Raw genomic sequence first — 19115 nt, forward strand, 5'->3', positions numbered from 1 at the left:
CATCGATATGGACAAACAGAGAAAAGTGCTTGGGGTAATTTGGAAATTGTGTCATCAGAATAGTTTGTCAAGCAGAGCGACATCAATATTTTAAACATTTTCCCCACTGTCTGCAGCAAATGTGGCAGAGTGCACATCACAGCTGTGAGGATTGTGGTGCAGTGGTATTCCATTGAATATATTGAAAACGTCCCCTGAAGACACTCAGAGAGGGATCATGCTGATTAATGCACAACTATTGGCAGGGGAGGGAATCAAGGGGGAACCTTTCAAGGTAATGCAGTTTGCTTATTTGTTCAAGAGCAATCCGGTGTCTCTTTAGAAGAGTGCAAGTGCAAAATTCTCATTGATTCTTTATTCCAAAGTAAATGAAAATAAGGTTGCTAGGTGTATAATGAATAAACAACTCAGGCTGGTAATGTAGGACACGTCTATCAAATGTTGCAGTGGTGCAATAACAATCGACAAAATCAGTTCCGATGCTGCAGGGCTCCACACCTCGAAGGAGAAGTATAAATCTGCTTGTGTCTGTATCTCTGATCAAAATGTGAGTGTGTGTGTGTGAATATAAATTCCCATGAAATTAGTGAGTTGTGTGCGCATGTATCAGCGTGCTATCAGTGTCTGAGCACATTTTTCAATCACATGCAAACCTCTTTTTTCACCAACTGTTGAACCTTCCTTGTCTCTCCACATGGCAATAGGGTAAGCAGTCTCGATTAGTTACACTTCCATGAAACCAGATAGAATTACCAATGAATCAAGAGCACCTCTGTGTTTTTTCCAGTGTATAACCCTCATATCCTCGCCACGTGTGTCGACACATCTTTCAGCAGCTATGGCATTCTTGGACTTTTGATGTTGTTTGTCAAACTATATCTTACTAGACAAGGTGAATAAAAACGCATTCTTTCTCAAAAGCAGCAGCCTCAGGGGACAGGAACGGAGAGGTTAAGGGTTACACTCATACATGTTGAGTCATTATCACTGTTGGATTTAAACTCCCTTGATAGTAGCTGAGCGATAAGTGTGCCTCACTGACTGAATTTCCCAGGTATCGTTTTGTATCTGAGGATTTGAACAAGCAACTCTGGTCGGAAACAATCCATCCTTGTTTCTACCTTCCTCTGCAGGCAGGATTCAGCATATACTCAGTAGACAAGCTTTTAGTTCTCAGAAGACAGAGACCATCCTGGCTCAAACCAACAATGCTCTTTAAGAACGTACTAAGTGTGTGTTGTCCATCCTGCCCAACCCGTAACTGATTCAAAAGTCAATCACCTGGAGACAGCCTCCCAAGTAATATTCCCACCACGTTTGATGAAAATCAGTCCAAGTTGTGTAGTTGCCACCATACAGGTTATTAAAAGCTAACATAAGCGTGTACACTAGCATCATAAAATGACTAAAAAATGAAAAACTGCAGAGAAGCAAAAAGGTTTCACCCAGGAAACAATCCTTTTTAATGAACAGAATGTATGATCCATTCATTCAACTTTAATTTATGACAAGGTGAAGCCTCAATGGTGCATCATCGGTTCCAATTAATAACCTGAGCATGATACCTTTTGTGCAGAAGCAAACTACTGGTGCATTCAAGAGTGAAAAACTCTGGTCTTAACTTTCTACTCATCATCATCATGTTCTTACTGATTGTTTAATTAGGTAGAGATAGCTCCATTAATGACAATTATGGAGTCAGTCAGCGGTCTTAATATGAGTAGTTCTAGTGAAGCGATCAAGAAGCCATTATAACAGACAGTGATTTTTATTAGGGTTGACCTGGATTCCTCCAAGCTTTGACCGTTGCCATGGTAATAGAAATCTAAATCAGGCATTTTTTTAAAACATAAAAATTTCAAGTCACCCATGAAACTAGTAAGTAATCCACCAATATTCATTATGCATCAACATTAGTTATGATTAATTATTCTCAGAGAAGGATATTTAATCTTAGTGATGTTTGTGTGCGTCACGGCCCTCATCTAACGTTACCAGCACTGACACCAGGACGGTGACACATGATCACAAGACAGGCTCACAACTGACAACAATGCCAGGTAGATAACGAAAAAGGCAAGTGTCTGAATGAGTTAACGTTTGTGAAGATGACCACCAAAACACACAGTACATGAGGAAACAGCAGTATGACAAATCTACAAGAAGTTTGGCAAATCACCTGAAGACTGTAAGTGATCAATGATCATAATAAACTGCTGCAGAAAACTCAACACAAAATTAAGTTATATTAAGTTGAAATGTAAATTTCACATTTCAAAGGGGGCACTGCTGCAACAGTGTGAGTGGTGCTTCATTTCACTGGGAAACACAAACACTGAACTCATTAATGTTTTAATGGTTGATAAGAGCTGATTGTGAGTCTGAAATGGGTGTGTGAGAGGAATGCTAACTCCCTCTGCTCCAGAGGAGCTGACTAGAGCTACTAGGCCAAAGATAAAGACCAAAAAATTGCTTTACAAACAAAGAATATGACAGGAAACTCCCCCAGTCCGTGACTCCCTGTCTCAAGAATGAAAATAATTATGGTGAGCAAATTGCTCAAGAAGAATCTCTCAAAAGGTGGTGAAATCCATAATTTATTCCTTGTAGACAGAAAACTCTCTTGTATGGATTGACAGTCACTAACTCTACATGTTGGTTTCGCTGAACAGCCAATGATGAAGGCCAAAACGTACAAATACTTCAAGCCATAAAAACTATGATTAACAGTCAGGAACAGGTACTTAACCACAAGTCGACAATTCCCAAAGGCCAACTGTCGACTAGAGTGTCAGGGCCCATAAACTTCCATCATCTACAGGTGACATTCGCAGATGGTACTACATTCTGCCTACTCTCAGAACACTGCATTGACAGAAACAACAGTCACATCCATCATCGTGCATCATGTGGTCTGGCAGGTTTAAGTTCTGTGTTGTCATAGTGCTCTGCAGTGGAAATATGTGGCTACGTGCTCTCTACTATACGTTTTAGCTTTAAAGCAGCTTCTTTAAACTAAAACGATCTTCGTCCTCATGAGCTTTTTAGCTTCGTATCCACGTCCATACTAGCACACCTGAAACCTGTGTGCTGGTGTAAATAAGATGCAGATCGTCTACTCTTGCTTACTTATAGAAAATATTACAAACGGTGACAGCAATGGTAAAAAGTAAAATGAGAGATTTCTTTTCTTGGACCAACAACATGGTGGAACTGTTACTGACAGTAAATGCTTTCAATGTTTTTCTGCTGGTGACCGTCATTGTTTCCAAACGTCCTTTTTGTCCATTCATACTACACCACAGCAGTTTTCCAACTAAAATGGGGCCACCGCCGTTTCCAAATTTCTCAGTTTATGACACTCAAAACCTTCGGAGGTTGAACAGCAGGCGTAAACATGGCAACAGTGATGTGTTTTAAAGCTTAAACGTAGTAGTGTGGACGTAGCCTGTACCCGAGGCATGTCCAGCCTACAGTGACAGACAGATCAAAGAAGATTCAAGCATCAAAACTTTCATTCTGACCTGATGAAAATGCTCATGCAACTTCAAAGTACATTCCACTTAAGGAATCAAGTGACTGATCTCACCTAAGGCATGGTAATCGCACATGAAGAACACACACATCTACACGTTAGAGATTATTCCACGGAGCCTTTTAGTGTCAGTGAAATGTGTAAAATGCCTCTACCTTTCACACAATTTACATTCACCCACACCCTTTTGTGCACACACACACTATGTAAGAACATTGACACAAAAATAAGTGTTGAGTTTTTCTTCCTGTTATTGATTCCATTAAAAAAAGGGGTGGGTTATTCAAAAAAAAAAATCACTTCTGATGTCTTCAGGATTTGAGATCCATTTGAGCTCAGGGGACTATTTCCAGTGTGTGTAGATGGAAAGTTTCCACTGCAACAATAACATACCGTACTGATGAAGTCCAAGGAAGGCAGGAACTGTATGCCAACGCTTTCTCACACACTTTAAGTGGGTGTGCACTTGAACACAGAAACACTCACTTGAAGACAAGCAGAGACCCTGAAGCAACACACTCTCAGCCACACACTGGATGTAAAGGCAGAAGAACTATTTCACATTAATGGTGTAACCCTGATATGATGACAATGAAATTAGGAGGTAATTGAATAAAACCTGAGTGTTTTAATTTCCTCGGTTTAATTAATTAAGATTCTGCATAATGATTAAATTAAAAACAACAAATGTGTGTATATATATATATCTAGTTACAATTCTTTTTTTCCATTGAAAAAGCATAGAGGAGCCCAGCTCAGATTGCAAAACAAAGCATATTTCTGACTGTGTTCTGAGCCCACCCACCCTTTGCTCTGGGAAGAGATGTACATTTTTCTCATTCCATTCTCCAACACGTTAACATCTGTCCCAGGTCGAAGCTCTGTGGGGCTGTATTAGTTACGCCTACAGCAGTCCGCTCAAGGAATCCATGACTGCAGGCTACATGTTTCCTTTACAAGTCCATGCTTTTCACTCATTACAGGACACATACCTGCAGGACCCTCAGCCATCTCTCCGCTCCATCTTCACCTCTGATAACACAGTTGATAGCTCTTCCACCCCTTTCTACTGAGTGTCATTTGTTAATTTGTCACTATAGTAGTAATGTTGTTTGGCTTTTGCTTTTACCCAGAGAGACTGAAACCACAGGAAAGGCTGCTTCACTGAAGCTAAAACTGAATAAACAAATCAGAACGTATGTTGATATTGTAGATTATGTCAGTGTGTAGATGTTTGCTGTGATTTCAAATGCTGTGCTCACTTCTTATGAGAAGAGGAGAGAGGAATGACATCTGCTTTCTACAACATTTAACCTTTCATACGTCAGAGTCATCGAACTAATGTCCACAAAAAAGATATTTGCAATTGTTGTTGCTTTGAACTGTCAACAATTAGTGATAATGGCAAATAGTATTCACACACAATTTGACATGTGGGTGATGCAGAGAATGGCAAGTTGAATTTAATGACTATTCCCTGTCAGCAGCTCATATTTCAGTTGCTGTGATGTGAATGACAATGCAAACAAGCTCCTGTAACATAACTTTCTGCACATTTAAAGTAGGGCCAGATCCTAACTTAAAGAACAATATGTCCCGAATTCTCTCATAGCTTGTATATGAGTCCTCCAGTGAGGACAGAAGTCAAAATCCAATTCACAACTCATCCCTAGATTTTGTGTAGGGATTAAGTTGTTTGCTCAAGGACATTGCAGCTGCAGGTTGAAGGGAAAGCTCTCTACTAGTCAGCCTCTTTTCTAAAACTGAGCAAATTCAACATTGGTGCACAGGAGAAGAAAAAAAACACTTGTAATTTTACAAGGCAACCTCGCCCCTCCCAGCATGCAGACGTGCCTGCACACCAAGGAGACTGTATGTGAGTGTGTGAATTATGGCCACCAGGAACAAGCTCGGCATTCCAGCACAGACAGAGACACACAGTTTACATGGGGATTAAATGACAGCACTCACTGTGGTCACCAGTTATTTCAAAAACACTCACCATTTCTTAGTGCACTCCACCATCAGCTCCTGATAGGAAGCCACGAACTGGAATTTGGAGGCATGCTTCCCAACACGTTGCAGTCTCTTCCACACAGAGGCCATGTTTCTGAGGGGAACGGGTCTTTTCTGTGCACCTATCCCGTCCTGGACTTCCTTCTTTGGGCTAGTTCACGCTGATGACTATATGTTTCTGTGCATATCCAACGCACATAGACACACAGTTAATGTTTTAACGGAAATAAGATGGGGAGGGACAGAGTTACGGCTGCACATCCAGTCCTGAGTGTTGGGTCTTTAAAAACCGCCTGATGAATCCAAATGCAAGGAATCTCTGCAGCGGTGAGGGAGGTCTGACTTGACGAGGTGCATGGTTTTATTTAGAAAATCGCTCCTTGATGTTGAAAAGCATGATGAGAAATCCTCTGGGTGTGAATTTCATCTTTCCATGCGGTGATCGACCTGCAAAATTAAGTGAAAAAGAAAAGAGAGTAAGTGTGAGCCCCTCTGCGTTAAGGAGTATTTCCAACACCGATCATCAAGTTGACATTCCCCCGGTGTAGAGATGCTTGGTCCGGGGTAACAGCTCCTCCTTTACCTCGGGCTTTACCACAACAGATGTTAAACCAACCCCGTTTATCTACATCGACAACGGAACACTTGTGTAACTACAACGCGATGAAGACTCCACTTGAGCTGCCAGCACGGCGTGCCGGTGGAGGCTATACACTAGTGAGCATGCTAACTTGAGGTGTTTGATAATGAAGCGTTTGAACGCGCTGAAACTGTCACAAAGAAGCAGTGACATTGCGATAAAGTCAACTGTTTTAATCAGCCGATGTAAAAGCAGGACAACTGGGAGACAACACCCGCAGAATATTTGCCCCCGGTTTAAATATTTGGTGGAATGTGTCTGAATCCAGGGAATAGCCTGAGCCGCCGTGCTCCGCTAACCGGGGCGACTCGGCTGCGAGGCTAACGAGTTCTAACAAGTAGGCGGACGTATGACACTCACCTTCCCGTAACATCCAGCAGACTGTCCGCTACGTGGCTCTAACCGTGGAACGTCCCGTGGTGGCGAAGGGTCTGCGGCGAAGCAGCCGCCGGGTGAGCTAGCTAATTATCGCCTTCTCCGCGGCGGCACCAGCACCGGCCATGTAGCTAGCTAGCCTGCTAGCGACGGCGGCGGCTAGCCATCACAACACGGTGCGAGTGGAAACCGTTGCTTCGCCCGTTGACGCCGAAGCTCCACGGGTAAGACAGAGGGGAGAAAAAAAAAGCTCCGGGGGCGAGAACCCGGTCAGAGGGGTAATTTATCTCAGCTTGTCCCCAACGCTGGAGTTGAATTAAAGTCTCCCAGCCCCGGGCAGCGAGTCCCGCGGTGAGGAAAGTGTTGTAGTTACCGACAGTTTGACCGATCTGCCTCCGTGAAGCGCGCAGAGCTAGCTAACGTCCCTTAACCACTTCCGCTATGAGCCGTCAAAATAAAGGCGTTACTTCTTAAATAACTGAACTAGCTTATCCACGCGCGAACGCACACGTGCTGTTTGACGTTTATTTAAATGGCACCTTTCTGTAGTTTCTGTTTTCGAGACGAATGCGTACGTTTTCGCTGTGTTCTTTAAACCCGCGTCGTGCTTCATTTGGAAGTCTAAGCTGCGTACTTCCTGTTTGGTTGTATGTGTGTGTGTGGAGCTTGACGCAGCTTCGCCTCTCCATCAGTTCGACCAGCGCCTGGATGACCGAGAGGCTGCCGGAGAAACGCCCCCGGCCAGCGGCCATTGGTGGGGCTTCAGTGCCTGGTTCATGAGGCTCCTCCGGGTGGTTGTGTTGTCAAATCCAACCTCAGTCAAAAGACATTTAATCCTGGAAGTTTATTTGTGCAGCACATTTCAACAACAAGGCAATTCTTCAAAGTGCTTTATGTAAAAGACAGGATAAAAATAAAAGGCACCATTAGGTAATAAGTAACATGCAATACTTAAAGTAGTTCATCCAAAAATTTAAAAATGAACTCATTGTCTACTCACCACTTTAAACAAGTATGTAATTTGTACAGATGTGCCCAAACCTTTGCTTTCAGACATTTTCAGGGCATTCAAAGTTCCTGAAAACAACACGTTTTGTTTGGTTGTAAACTACAACGTCTCTGCAGAGTCTATCAGGTTTGTGTTAATGAGGACAACACTTCAATTTCCTGGTGCTGTCACATTAAGAAGTGAGTGTTAACCTTGTAATGCTGGGTGCCGGGGTCTTTTTCACATGTTGAGAGGAAATAAAACACCTACGATCCATCAGAAATCAATACCTCCTCCCCACACACGCACACACACACACACACACACACACACACACACTTTTCACACCCCCTTGTTTAAACCACAGGCTTGTAAAGAAACAGGCAGACGGGAGGAGGCCAGTGTCGCTGAGTGAAAGAGGGACAGACGACAATAAAATGTGGATTAATTTAATCTCAAAAACAGATATGAGTTTAATGACATGAAAATGACATCATATCCTTTTTGCTCAGGGTTATAAACTATTGTTCTTTTTTTTTCTAGATACCCTAAAAGCCCAGTTAAAGTCTAATCATCAGAATGATCCAGCAAATATGAAATAACAGTGCTGGTGTTTCTATTGACCACTTCCGCTATAAATCTCTACCAGAGAGCCTTATCTGCTCTTTTAGTGAACTCAAAGCTTTAGGCTCAAAAGAAACTCGATCACTGAACAATAAAAATCTACTTTGAGGTTTGGATTTATTCCAGATTTATGTTGGGTTAAAAAAATCACAGCAAAGGTATTGAATTTTCTAGCCCTGTTGTCACGTAACACTGTACGGCTTAAAAAATAAGACAGTGGTGTCTCTGTAGTTTGATATATTGAGCAATATAACACAAGTCCTTTTGGAAATATGTACCTTTAGATCAGGTTGCAGAGGATTGACAGATTATGGATTGTGTGCTTCACGTCTCTCTGACCGTTATGACCGGAAACAGTATTTCAGATCAGCTTTCACCCAGCAAACGTATTTCAACTGAGAACAATTTGGGATTTAGGGTCAGAGCCGATTTGACGGTAGGGGGCCTGCTGATCCTGCTGCTCCGTGTCGCCTGTTTACATTTTACTCTGACAGATTACAGAGCGCCTCCCTCCGTGCGTCAAGGAATGCTTTGATGTGACAAATGACCCCATGCTAAATGACGCTTTGTGTGTCTGCCCACATGTCAGCGAGGGCCTTATTTCATGCGTAACACAGGGGGAGGACGGGCCTGCCGGTGTGTGTCTGTATGAATGAAAGGGTGTATTATAGGGGGACAGTGAGAGAGAGTGGCAAAGGTCAAGTAGAGTCCTGTGTGTGTCCTCCCTCCCTCCCTCTTTCCTTTTTACACATCGGATTCATGAAAACAAAGAAAGGGTAATTTTCCCCCCTGATGCCAAACGATGATTTTATTTTCCAATTTGTATGCTGCTTAATGGTTTAATGATTCAGGGGGACTTCAGAGAACACATCATCAAAAGCTATTTCATCCCATAATCTCTAGAACAACTTTAATCTTGCACCAGGGAATCATTTTATAAGTGCAGCCTTCTCAACCCAAAACACAGCCAGACTGCAGTAGAGATGAGCACCACCCCACCAACTGAGATGTGTCCTATTTGACCATAATATATTCTGTTTCTAGACGCTGCAATTTCTCCAGCCAGAGGAAACGATGAATCCAAACCAAACTCTGACAGCAGACAGTGAGGGAAGGCTGGGATCACTGGGATTAATGATTACCTGATCTACTGGAGTTTAAAACATGTCTCTGCTGCTCACAAGTGAAGTTTCATGGTGAAAGTTTGACTCTTTTTTTGTGTTTTGGTTTCCACAAGTTATTTCATGGCCTCTCAGATGTCCACTGCTCCTCTGTACTCCAGGTGTTTCACATATGTAAAACCCACAACACCCTAACATCTGGTTTTTGTCTGCAATGGGACAGGATTCAACCGGGATTCACTTCCTGGTCAAATGACTCTGCAGTCCACCCCCAAATTAATGGGTTCTCTCTTTACTGCTGTCTCATCCTTCCACCAAGTTTTGTGGAAATCGGTTCAGCAGTTTTCACCAAGCAATAGACAGATTGAAAAAAAAAATCCTCGGCCAAAGTAAAAGATTTCAATGTTGATTGTGTGAAACATTCACACCTATAACCTCTCATCCCCACGCTCCCTTTTTTCCAGGACCAAAGAAAAACACATCCTCCAGGATCTCAGGCAGCTCTTCAAGTTCAGGGTCTGTGGTGTTTGGTGTTCAACCACTTAACACGACCTGTTAACAAAGCGGTGTCCTTTAGATATCAGCCGAGTGAGTGTGAACCACTCCAGTGGAGCAGAGATAGCCGAACGAATCACTCACCGCTGCCTGCATGAGTGGGTCGATCAGAAAACCATCGGCTGTAACCCAGGGATGTGAATGTGTCTATGTTGTGTTTTTAAAGACATTTTCTCTGCGATGAATGTATTTGATTAAGCAGCTCTGGTCATGATATTATATTTGACTTCAGTTGTTTCTCGTCTCCCAGTGGAAATGTGAGTGCCATGCCTCGATGTGCCAGATTAGCATCTTTAGCTTTGAATCATCCTGAGTCATGGCAGAGCATCTGATGGTATCTGCCGTGCAGTTACAGGAAGCCGCAGCGTTTCCGGGTGGATGAGTAGATTTGCAGATGGACGAGAAGCATGGCAACTTGGATCGCCGCCATCGAAGCCACAACTGGGTTAAATATGGATTTGATTTATACAGTGAGTATACAGTATACAGTGGCTCCAGATTGACCATGCAAATTTAATTCAGAAGCTATTTCCTCTTTTCTCCTGTGAACTGTTTTATTAAGTGTAGCACATCCATGTCTGTTTTCCCTCTTACACATTTTATAGGTCCTATATGTTCTATTGGTCAGTGATACTGACAAAAGCATTAATTTCAGTTTAACCTGCAAAGATTGTCTATTACAGTGTTTAGAAGTTGACGTACCACAGTTTATGAACACAGTAGACTCAATCTGCTGTGATTAAAGATCCGTGCACTGCTGTATCAGATTAAATTCAACTGTTTTACATCCACCGAGGAGCAAATAACCCACTTACATCTGGTCGGTTATCAGAACAGCGCCTGTGTAAATTTAAACCCACATTCAACCAGGGAGAGTAGACTCTGTAATGCAATGATGCCTGGTTTGAGGAATCACTTCACTACTGGAGAAGCATGGAGCTCATTACATATGGCCTGCAGGCTGCTGATAGTGAAAACCAATACATCCCATTCCCATTTTATGCTGACCGTGAGAGCGGCAGAGTGCAGGGCGACACGTACGCAGAGCTGAGTGTTGCTCCACAATGGTCACAAAATAAATGTTGACTCAAGCTGTCATGGTCTGAAATCCCATCATCTGCTGAGTGCAGTGGATCAGAATTATATTTGAATGAGGACAAAATACTGATTGGGGCCAAACCCATTTTGTGCAATGAGTCTGCAAAAAAAAACAACCCTCAAGAATATGATGTGACTCATTTGTTCTCCTTCAAATGAATCAGAATATTGAAGAAATGAGCACAAATCAGGTACATGATGAACTTGAACATTACAAACCTCCAGGCTATAGAAAGTGTCAAGATTTGAAATGGGCTGAGTGAATTATTCCTGGCTATATCCATGACCAAACAACAAGTACATGATTGTATGACAGTGGCAAATGAACATGTATGTCCTGAAAGAAGAAAGAGAGAGAGAGAGAGAGAGATGAGAGTAGATCAATGCACTGCTGTGAGATCATTAGAGAACAAGCGTCACTCACTATCAGCTCACTGGTCACTCTCCAGTTACACAGCTCTCCACTTCCATTCACACAGCCTGAACAAAGGCTAAATTAGTCCCTGGACGAATGTCTCGGATCCGTCGGAGCCTCAACTCACACGAGCCGAGTGCAGAACGACGTCCTCATGAGCTCTTCCTCCTCCAGATTCAACACTTCCTCCTGCCTTTTTAAACAGCTTGTTAATTAGCAGCGGGCGGCTGGATTAAGTCATTAAAGGGTTCACTGCTGGAGGTAATTAATCAACATGGTACTTGTTGAATATACTGAAATCAATACAGCCTTTGCTTCTCTGTGCTGTTTCTCGTATATACTCCAAATGTGTCAGTGTACGGAGGATGAATAAAGGTACATCTTATCTCATGGTAACAACATCTTTGAATGGACGGACAATCTGTGGTTCTTCTCTCATCATTCTTCTTTAATTGAAGTCATTTTCTACCCTGAGGACATTTTGTTCACAGTGGAGCTTGTTCCTGTGCCACAGGTCAGGTCGACTCTTTAGAAGCAGAAAACACAGCTGCAGCTTGAAAACTCAACTCAAAACTTAACATTATCAGCTTTTCTGAGCTAATCTGAAAATGCATCCAGATGTTGAGACCTGGGTCGACACCACGCGGCTTCCAGCGCTTGTTAATGCATCTGTTGTTTAAAACCACGGACTGAGGAGGATTGTCACATGCAAACATGTACTTTGATGTAAACGGGTCAAGGGAAGAAGATGTGTTAATGGCCTAGTTACCACAAACCAGATCCGTGCACATATTCAGCTGTTCTGAGGTCTGAGGCCTGTTTCCACTTTTCATGCTTCCCCTCAATGTAAACAGCACACAGACCATCAGAGGCTCAACACTGCGAGTCAGCAGTTTTCATGTAATTATCGTCTTGTCTCCATTTGTCATTTACCTCTAACGTTGTGGAGGGAGCGTTTGCAGCAGCAGCTTTATGACACAAGTCAAGTTGCTGGAGGTGAATCAGGATCTTAGTTAAAAAGTCTCTGGAGAAATCGTTGGTTGTGTTTGTGTTGGGCTCCGAGCGGGTGGATGTGAATTCTCCTTTCTCTTGTTGAAGCAAACTGAAAGCGAATATATTGTTTAATGGTTCTTCTTCTCCCTCAGGCTTGTTTGTCAGAGAAAATTTCCGAGGAAGAAAACTTGTATTTTCTCTGTGTTGTCAATGAAGAGATAAAGAGCGGCTGGTGCCTGTGCAGCATCAGCTGGAGAGCATTACTCCAGCAGACAGAGAGCAGACGTCGATTTATACTGTTTAGCGGAGGGAGTGGGAGAACAAACTGTGTATTCGCTGCAAATAAAAGTCAAATCAAAGCAAAAAAAGATATGAACCAACAGATCTGAGAAAATCCCCCGTTTCCTCATTTCACAACAGTTGTGTCACACGTCAGCTCATCTGCTGAGCAGTGTCTCTGCGAGTTTACAAGTTCACTGTGAAAAATGATCCTGACGGTTTCAATTTATTCCAGTGAGGAAATTAAACATCACATTCCTGCTCGGATACAGCTGATGATGATCAACGAAAAAACATCATGTGACGTCAGGGATGAGCAGCACCACCTTCGTCATATGTCGTTCATATCATATCATATCTTCTAATATTATTTTTTACAAATTAAAGTATCTCCTAAGATAAAAAAGAATCGTCTGAGAAGCTGCAACTCGGGAATATTTGATATTTTATTTTTTAAAAACTGAAACTGTTTAAAAAAATGAATTGATGAGCTTGATTAGGCTACTTATATTTGTTGAGTTTGAGTAGAGACTTCATTATGAATATGATGACTCAGCAGCTGTGCTCATGATTATTATTGCTAATAAAAATGTTCAGAAGATATTTTATAACCCAGGGCCGACTTGTTAATGCAGCTGGTGAAAACACCTCCTCCTCTGTTGCTCAAACTTTAAGAAGTTGCTGATGTTTTGTGAAAGTCTGGCTGCGTCCGCGCTCACACACTGAGACTGGCACACGGATAATCGATCTGTTCTGGAGTTTATTATCAGGACTTTCTTTCCCCGGCCGTCCAAACACATTGAGGCCGAGACGCTGGAGTGGAAGACTTAATAACCTCTGCACTGTTTCCACATGAGCTGAAACTCAAGAATTCATAGACAAGAGGAGTTTAAAAGGAAGAAATATCAGAGGAAGGATATGTTCAAGAAATCATGTGCGAAATAAAAGTGGGGGAGCATCGAGTGGAGATGTTTCCACTTTCAAACTGGCTTCAAGCGATATGATGATCAGAAACAGAATCCACGCTAATCAAACTTCTTTTAATGAGGTTTTAAATTAAAAATAGAAAATGAAACAGGGTGAAAGTAGCTGCACAGAACAGAAACAAGAGAAGACGGTGCCGTGGCGGGAGGCCTAATATTCTCCTCGGCTGATCTCCAGCGTGTAGAGGCTCTCGCTGGCCCGCTCATTGCTTGCAGGTGTAATAACATGGACTGATCCAGAGCCGGGGGTTGGGAGGTTCAACAGCTCACAGAGAGCATATTTCTGCAGCCCCCTTTGGAAAACAGCAGCTCAGCTGTGGTCTGCTAAAGTGTCTCATGCTGTTTCTTTCAAGACACAGATATCAGCCATTAAGAGATGAGCCGAGATACAGCCTCTTGTTTTATTGTTGGTTTTATGGCTTTTCTTCTGGATTGAATCAGGTCCAGTGGCCCGAGCTGCACCACAGATACCTGCAGACAGAACATCTCCGGGGGTGATGTGGTGATGCACTGGTTAGTAAAGATGAACTCTTCTCTCTGCTCCAACAAGACGAGTCTCCACTTAGCATCGAGGTAAAAACAGCAAAGCACAGAGTCAAAGTTACTCAGGCGAGAAGAATTACCAACTCACTCAAATCAGATAAGGACACAATTACTTAAGTGAACTGAAGGAAATGGAAACCAGATGTTGGTTGACTCTGGGTCAGTGCGGGCACCAATTTCACATCTGGGTTCCACAGAATTAAATAAAGTCCTGCTCTCGTAATGTCTTTAAGGTTTTTACGATAAGACACATGGTTCTAAAAGCTTGTATTTTGAGAAGACGTAAAATAGTTTGTACTCTCCGGCAATGGCAATAATGCAAACACCACCATCATGACGATCTCTCACGGTCATGCATAGTTTGTAAATAAACGTAAAGATGGACGACATGACAGCTCCACAGAAGTGAACCAAAAATTGCTGGAGCACCCCTGGTGGTTGGCTGCAGTACAGCTCATAAACTGTGCCTCCTCCATGTTGGCGGACGGGAAATGGGCCGAACTAGAAGGTCAAAGTACATGATAAATAATTTGGGGGTTGAATAAGAGGGTTTCTGTCACGTTAGGTAGCTGTTATCATGACTGATGTTTGGTTATCGCTAGCGAGTGAACTGCTGACGTCTCTAACTCGAGTCGTGTTCCTGCGAGAATCAAGCTTTCAAAGTTCTGCAAACAACAAACCAGCTCAAATTATGTTGAGCAAACAGCTGCCTCCTGGGTAACTCAATCAGAATAATTCAATTCATTACTTCTCCAAACACACTGTGGCACTGTAAGTGAATTTGAAACGGTTAATTCAACACAACCGACAGGCGGCCAACACAAAGCTGCCTCTGTGTCACTGTGTGACAGGTAACGTTACACAGAATAAACAGATACAAACTGAGGATTCATAGATGTGGTTGGATTTACCCTCTGCATTGACTCTGGACTGGTCACTTCCTCTTTAAATGAAAGCAGCTGCGGCCTCGGCAGCCAGATTCATATCTGCAAACTCTCCTCGTTGTGAAATTCAGCTTGAATTTCTTCTATGAGAGGAGGTTGAAAGGCACTCGGAGGAAAAGTGGGGTGTAAACCTGAAAAGAAACAACACAGCTGGGCTGAATATGATCCTCAGAGATGTGGGAATAAGGACGAGCAGGTTGAAATCAGTTTTTCCAGTCGGGATCCTGTGCAACCACCACTTTCCTTCACGACATTGGTAAAATCACATCTGCTTCTGCTGAGGAAGATAAAACAGAGCCCCTGAAACACGATCCAGCTCTGTGGAGCTGGAGATACAGTCAGCTTCACTGTGTTTGTTTGGTTTGAAGAATAAGAACGACAAGGAGAGGCAGGAAATATGACGAGACATCAATGAATGGATCAGGACGAAGATGAGTCGATGTTTAGGTGTTTTTTCTCACTGAAGTGAATGTGAACCTTATTAATTATGACTGCTTTTTAAAGGAATGAAAGATTCAGAGGTTAACAAGTTAAAAGTTAATGAAATGTTTTCTCAGCTTGTCCCGAGATCATGTGAAGAGGAAGGTGTGTGATCACTCAGCAACAGAAGGAAGATAATAAAAACAAATCCTGTGGACACGAGGATTTTTACTCCTCAGTCATTGAGACAGACTGAATAATAAGATGGACACCACGTCTCCTTTTCCTCTCACAATCCAGAATTGAAGTATCCTGGATATTTGGAGCCATGAGTCTGCACAGTTGTGGTTTGGGGATGGAGCCGTGGTGCAGAGATCCTGAAGTACCGTCTTTGACAAAAATATATTTACTTGGACTTTTTAGCTTGTTTAGACATTTAACATTTTGTTTGTTTGTAAGCAAGATTTTGCATAAACTATAGATTGGATTAAGACGAAACCTTGAAGAAGGGTGTTGTACGGATCAGGGAAGAACCCTTTCAATTTCAGGATTTCCTGAAAAGAACATGTGATGATGTTTCAGCTTTTGCTGCATGTGCATGTGGGCCTCAGTGTTTCCTCTCCTGTGCTGCAGCAGCCGGGTGGAGCTGTGTCAGAGGCAGATTGTGCTCGGAAAGGTTTTGCATTTTTCATTTTCTCATTCTTTTCTGTGAGTCGGGGGTGATGATATCTCCGGGTACGATTCTCTAGAGATGCTCTGCTCCTAAACCTTGTCTTTTACCTGCAATGACTGTTCCAGATTGTTTCTCCTTCTCTGCCTGACTTCTTTGCCTTTTTACTCTTTCTTTCCTCTTTTCTTTCTTCCTCTCTCAGCTCCAACATCCCCCCTCTTCCTGTAACAGTTTTTTTCCTCCCTTTTGATTCTGTTCTCTTATCATTTCTCTTTTCCCAGAAGGACACAGAGAATTAGAGCACAACTTCTGCTCACAGAAACCCGGACTGGAAAAGCTGTACTGTATGTTCATTAAAACCAGGAGGTGGCTCATCCATCACGTTCCGCTGTTTCTTCGTCATGTTGCAGTAAATTGCCCCGTCTCCCCCTCCGTGCCCTCCCGTGTGCAGAAAGTGCAGATCTAGGTAGCATTCGGCCGACGGTGTAAACACTGAGTCTCGGGGGTTTCTCTTTGAGCAGGATCATTATTTTTATCACAGCTATCACAGTGTTCCTGTTCCAGTCACTGTGGTGGAAGAGATCAGGCCTCAGTCAGAGATGAGCGATCAGTGGACCGAGCAACGCACCACAGAGTTAGACATCCAGCAGATGTCAGGGAATATTGACTTTTTCGGTGTTATGAGAATAAACATTGACTTATTATCAACTTTTCAGTTGTTGCAGCATTAACATTTGTTTGGATTTGATCATGTGTCAATGTAAATCCAATACTAAGCCTCTTTACGCTCTGGTTTTGGTCTCCACGCCCTCCAGTGGAAATGATCAGGCTCTAAATGCTTCACTACGTTCACCAGCTGCTAATTGTTGTTTGCTGCTGAGCAGGTTTATAGAGTTCTGACTTTTATGAGAGCGGTGAGACGAAACCTAAACAGTGCATGTGCTGCGGCTCTAAATGAGCTGAAACTCACCGTGAAGTCAAAGTAACTCTCAGCGTCAGATGATGGTTCTCTCAAGCTTATTATTACATTATTTACAGAAAGTGCTTTAATAATTTATGGATCAGCTCAGACGGATGCAGAACAAGGAGAAGACTCAGGAAACAAGCCGGGTGAGAAATCAGATTCTGAAACTTTAACGTGTTTACAGAGGATTCATCACATCACAGTTTACAGTGAGAACAGTTTACAGTTCTTGGTTTGTTTGGATGTAGATAGTTTGTGAATATGAAGACACCGAATACAGAAATAGACAGAAAGCAAACGTTTCCATTGCATAAACAAAAACCAGCACAAATCAACAGACACACTGTGAAAGATAAAATGTTTTCAGTGCTGCCAACATTCCAGATGAGATTTCGAGACACGTCAATCTCAGGGACCGATATCTTCATCTCTCAATCTCTTGCTGAGCGCGTACCTGTCGAACGGTGACATTTAAACATCAACAAACACACATTTCCTGCAGTTTGGTCATTTAGCTGGAAAGTGGAGATTTGGATCAGGGTGGTGAGTCACATCCTTCACAGAGTAAAACCTCCACGCTCACTGTGAACAACTGTTTCCTCCACTTCACTTGCTCCAGTTTGGAAAAAAAAAAAAGAAACTTTCCAAAGACTTGGTTGCAAGAATAAAACTTGTCCCATTACCTGATTTCCAAACATGCAATACAAACTGCATGTGGAACATAGCTGTGTGCATACTCTTCTCCATCTCCTCCTTGCATGACGGTGCGTCTGCATTGATCCAGGAGTGCATGTGAGAGAGAAAATTGCTCCTCTAATCGATTTCTGAGAACTTAAGATCCAGTTTTATCATCCTGGCTTCCTGGTAGCGTGCAGATTATGTCATCCGTGAGTCAGGATGTAGTCAGCCTTCCTCTGATCGTCACCCTCCACAGATGCAGTTGTGGTTTTAATCAAATCAAACCTGAAAATGGAAAGTGGTTTAATTTTGAGTCATTTCCTGGAAATGAAGAGTGGAATGATAATGTTTCAAATTTGGACTGGCTGCTCTCAGCCACAACACACACCTGCTTCCCTGTATCACGTCTTTGACCAACACACCCTATCAAACATATATCCTTCGCTCTGACTGTGAAGGTTATATATCATATAACGTAATCAGCCCAATTCATTGATTCTTACACCTCAGGCAGACGAGTCCAGAGGAAGAGAGAAAAAACACAAAGTGGAAAAAAGCTGCAGAAACACTGAGTCAAATGAGCTGAAAATCATTCAGCTGGAAGAGAAAGTGGAAAACTGCTCCGTGGTGCCTCGGCCTCATGCAGACCTGGATCAGAAAACACGTACAAATGAATCCTGGCGTTAGTTTTGCAGTCAGCAGCAGGTGGGCGGGGTTTCCCTGCATTCAGAAGCTTTAGTCATGAACTAAAATCAACCTTCTGCTGCTCTTTGGGGACAAACTGCTGCTCCTGGGTGTGAAACGCTCAGCCACGTCTATCAACGGGAACATAAACCTGTCATGATCCTGTTCTCTCATCTGCAACATCTGATAATAATAAGAATCCTGCTGTTAACTGTGAGAGAACACACACACACACACCAGCACCAGGTGATGAAGCCCCTCCCTTGGGAGTATGGTGACCATGACAACTGTTTCCCATCTTCCTACACCCTGGAGGGAAAAGGCAGATGAGTTCATCTCTAAAGCTGCTGACTTCCTGACATGTGTCTGACTCATGTACTTACACATGTTTACATCTATACTTTCACCAATATTGTTGTAATGTCTTATCTCACGAGGACCTGGAAGCAACACTTGGGCTTCAACTGTTTTGTTTCTGCAAAGTTGGTCTCATTTTTCTTTTGTGTAATTTCATTATTGTAATTCTCTTGACAAAACGGAAATCTCTGTTTTTAGATTTTCAAAATAAATGTTCACATTTGGCTTCAAGC

At 42.7% G+C, this 19115-nt stretch overlaps 1 protein-coding gene across 10 annotated transcripts in view; it reads right to left on the reverse strand.

Annotated features, from left to right (window-relative positions):
* ehbp1 (EH domain binding protein 1) overlaps positions 1-6992 on the reverse strand; it is a 123878-nt gene extending 116886 nt beyond the window's left edge. For all 10 annotated transcript variants that reach the window (XM_069538444.1, XM_069538443.1, XM_069538441.1 and 7 more), the window contains exons 1-2: positions 6552-6992; positions 5538-5998 (exon numbers count right to left, since the gene is read on the reverse strand). In XM_069538444.1, coding sequence (XP_069394545.1) covers positions 5538-5641 — 104 coding nt within the window. In that variant the 5' untranslated portion in view covers positions 5642-5998; positions 6552-6992. The remainder of the gene's footprint in view (positions 1-5537; positions 5999-6551) is intronic.
* Positions 6993-19115: the final 12123 nt, after the last annotated feature.

Source organism: Paralichthys olivaceus, chromosome 14, assembly GCF_024713975.1.
Source record: "Paralichthys olivaceus isolate ysfri-2021 chromosome 14, ASM2471397v2, whole genome shotgun sequence".
In the NCBI taxonomy this organism is placed as follows: Eukaryota; Metazoa; Chordata; class Actinopteri; order Pleuronectiformes; family Paralichthyidae; genus Paralichthys; species Paralichthys olivaceus.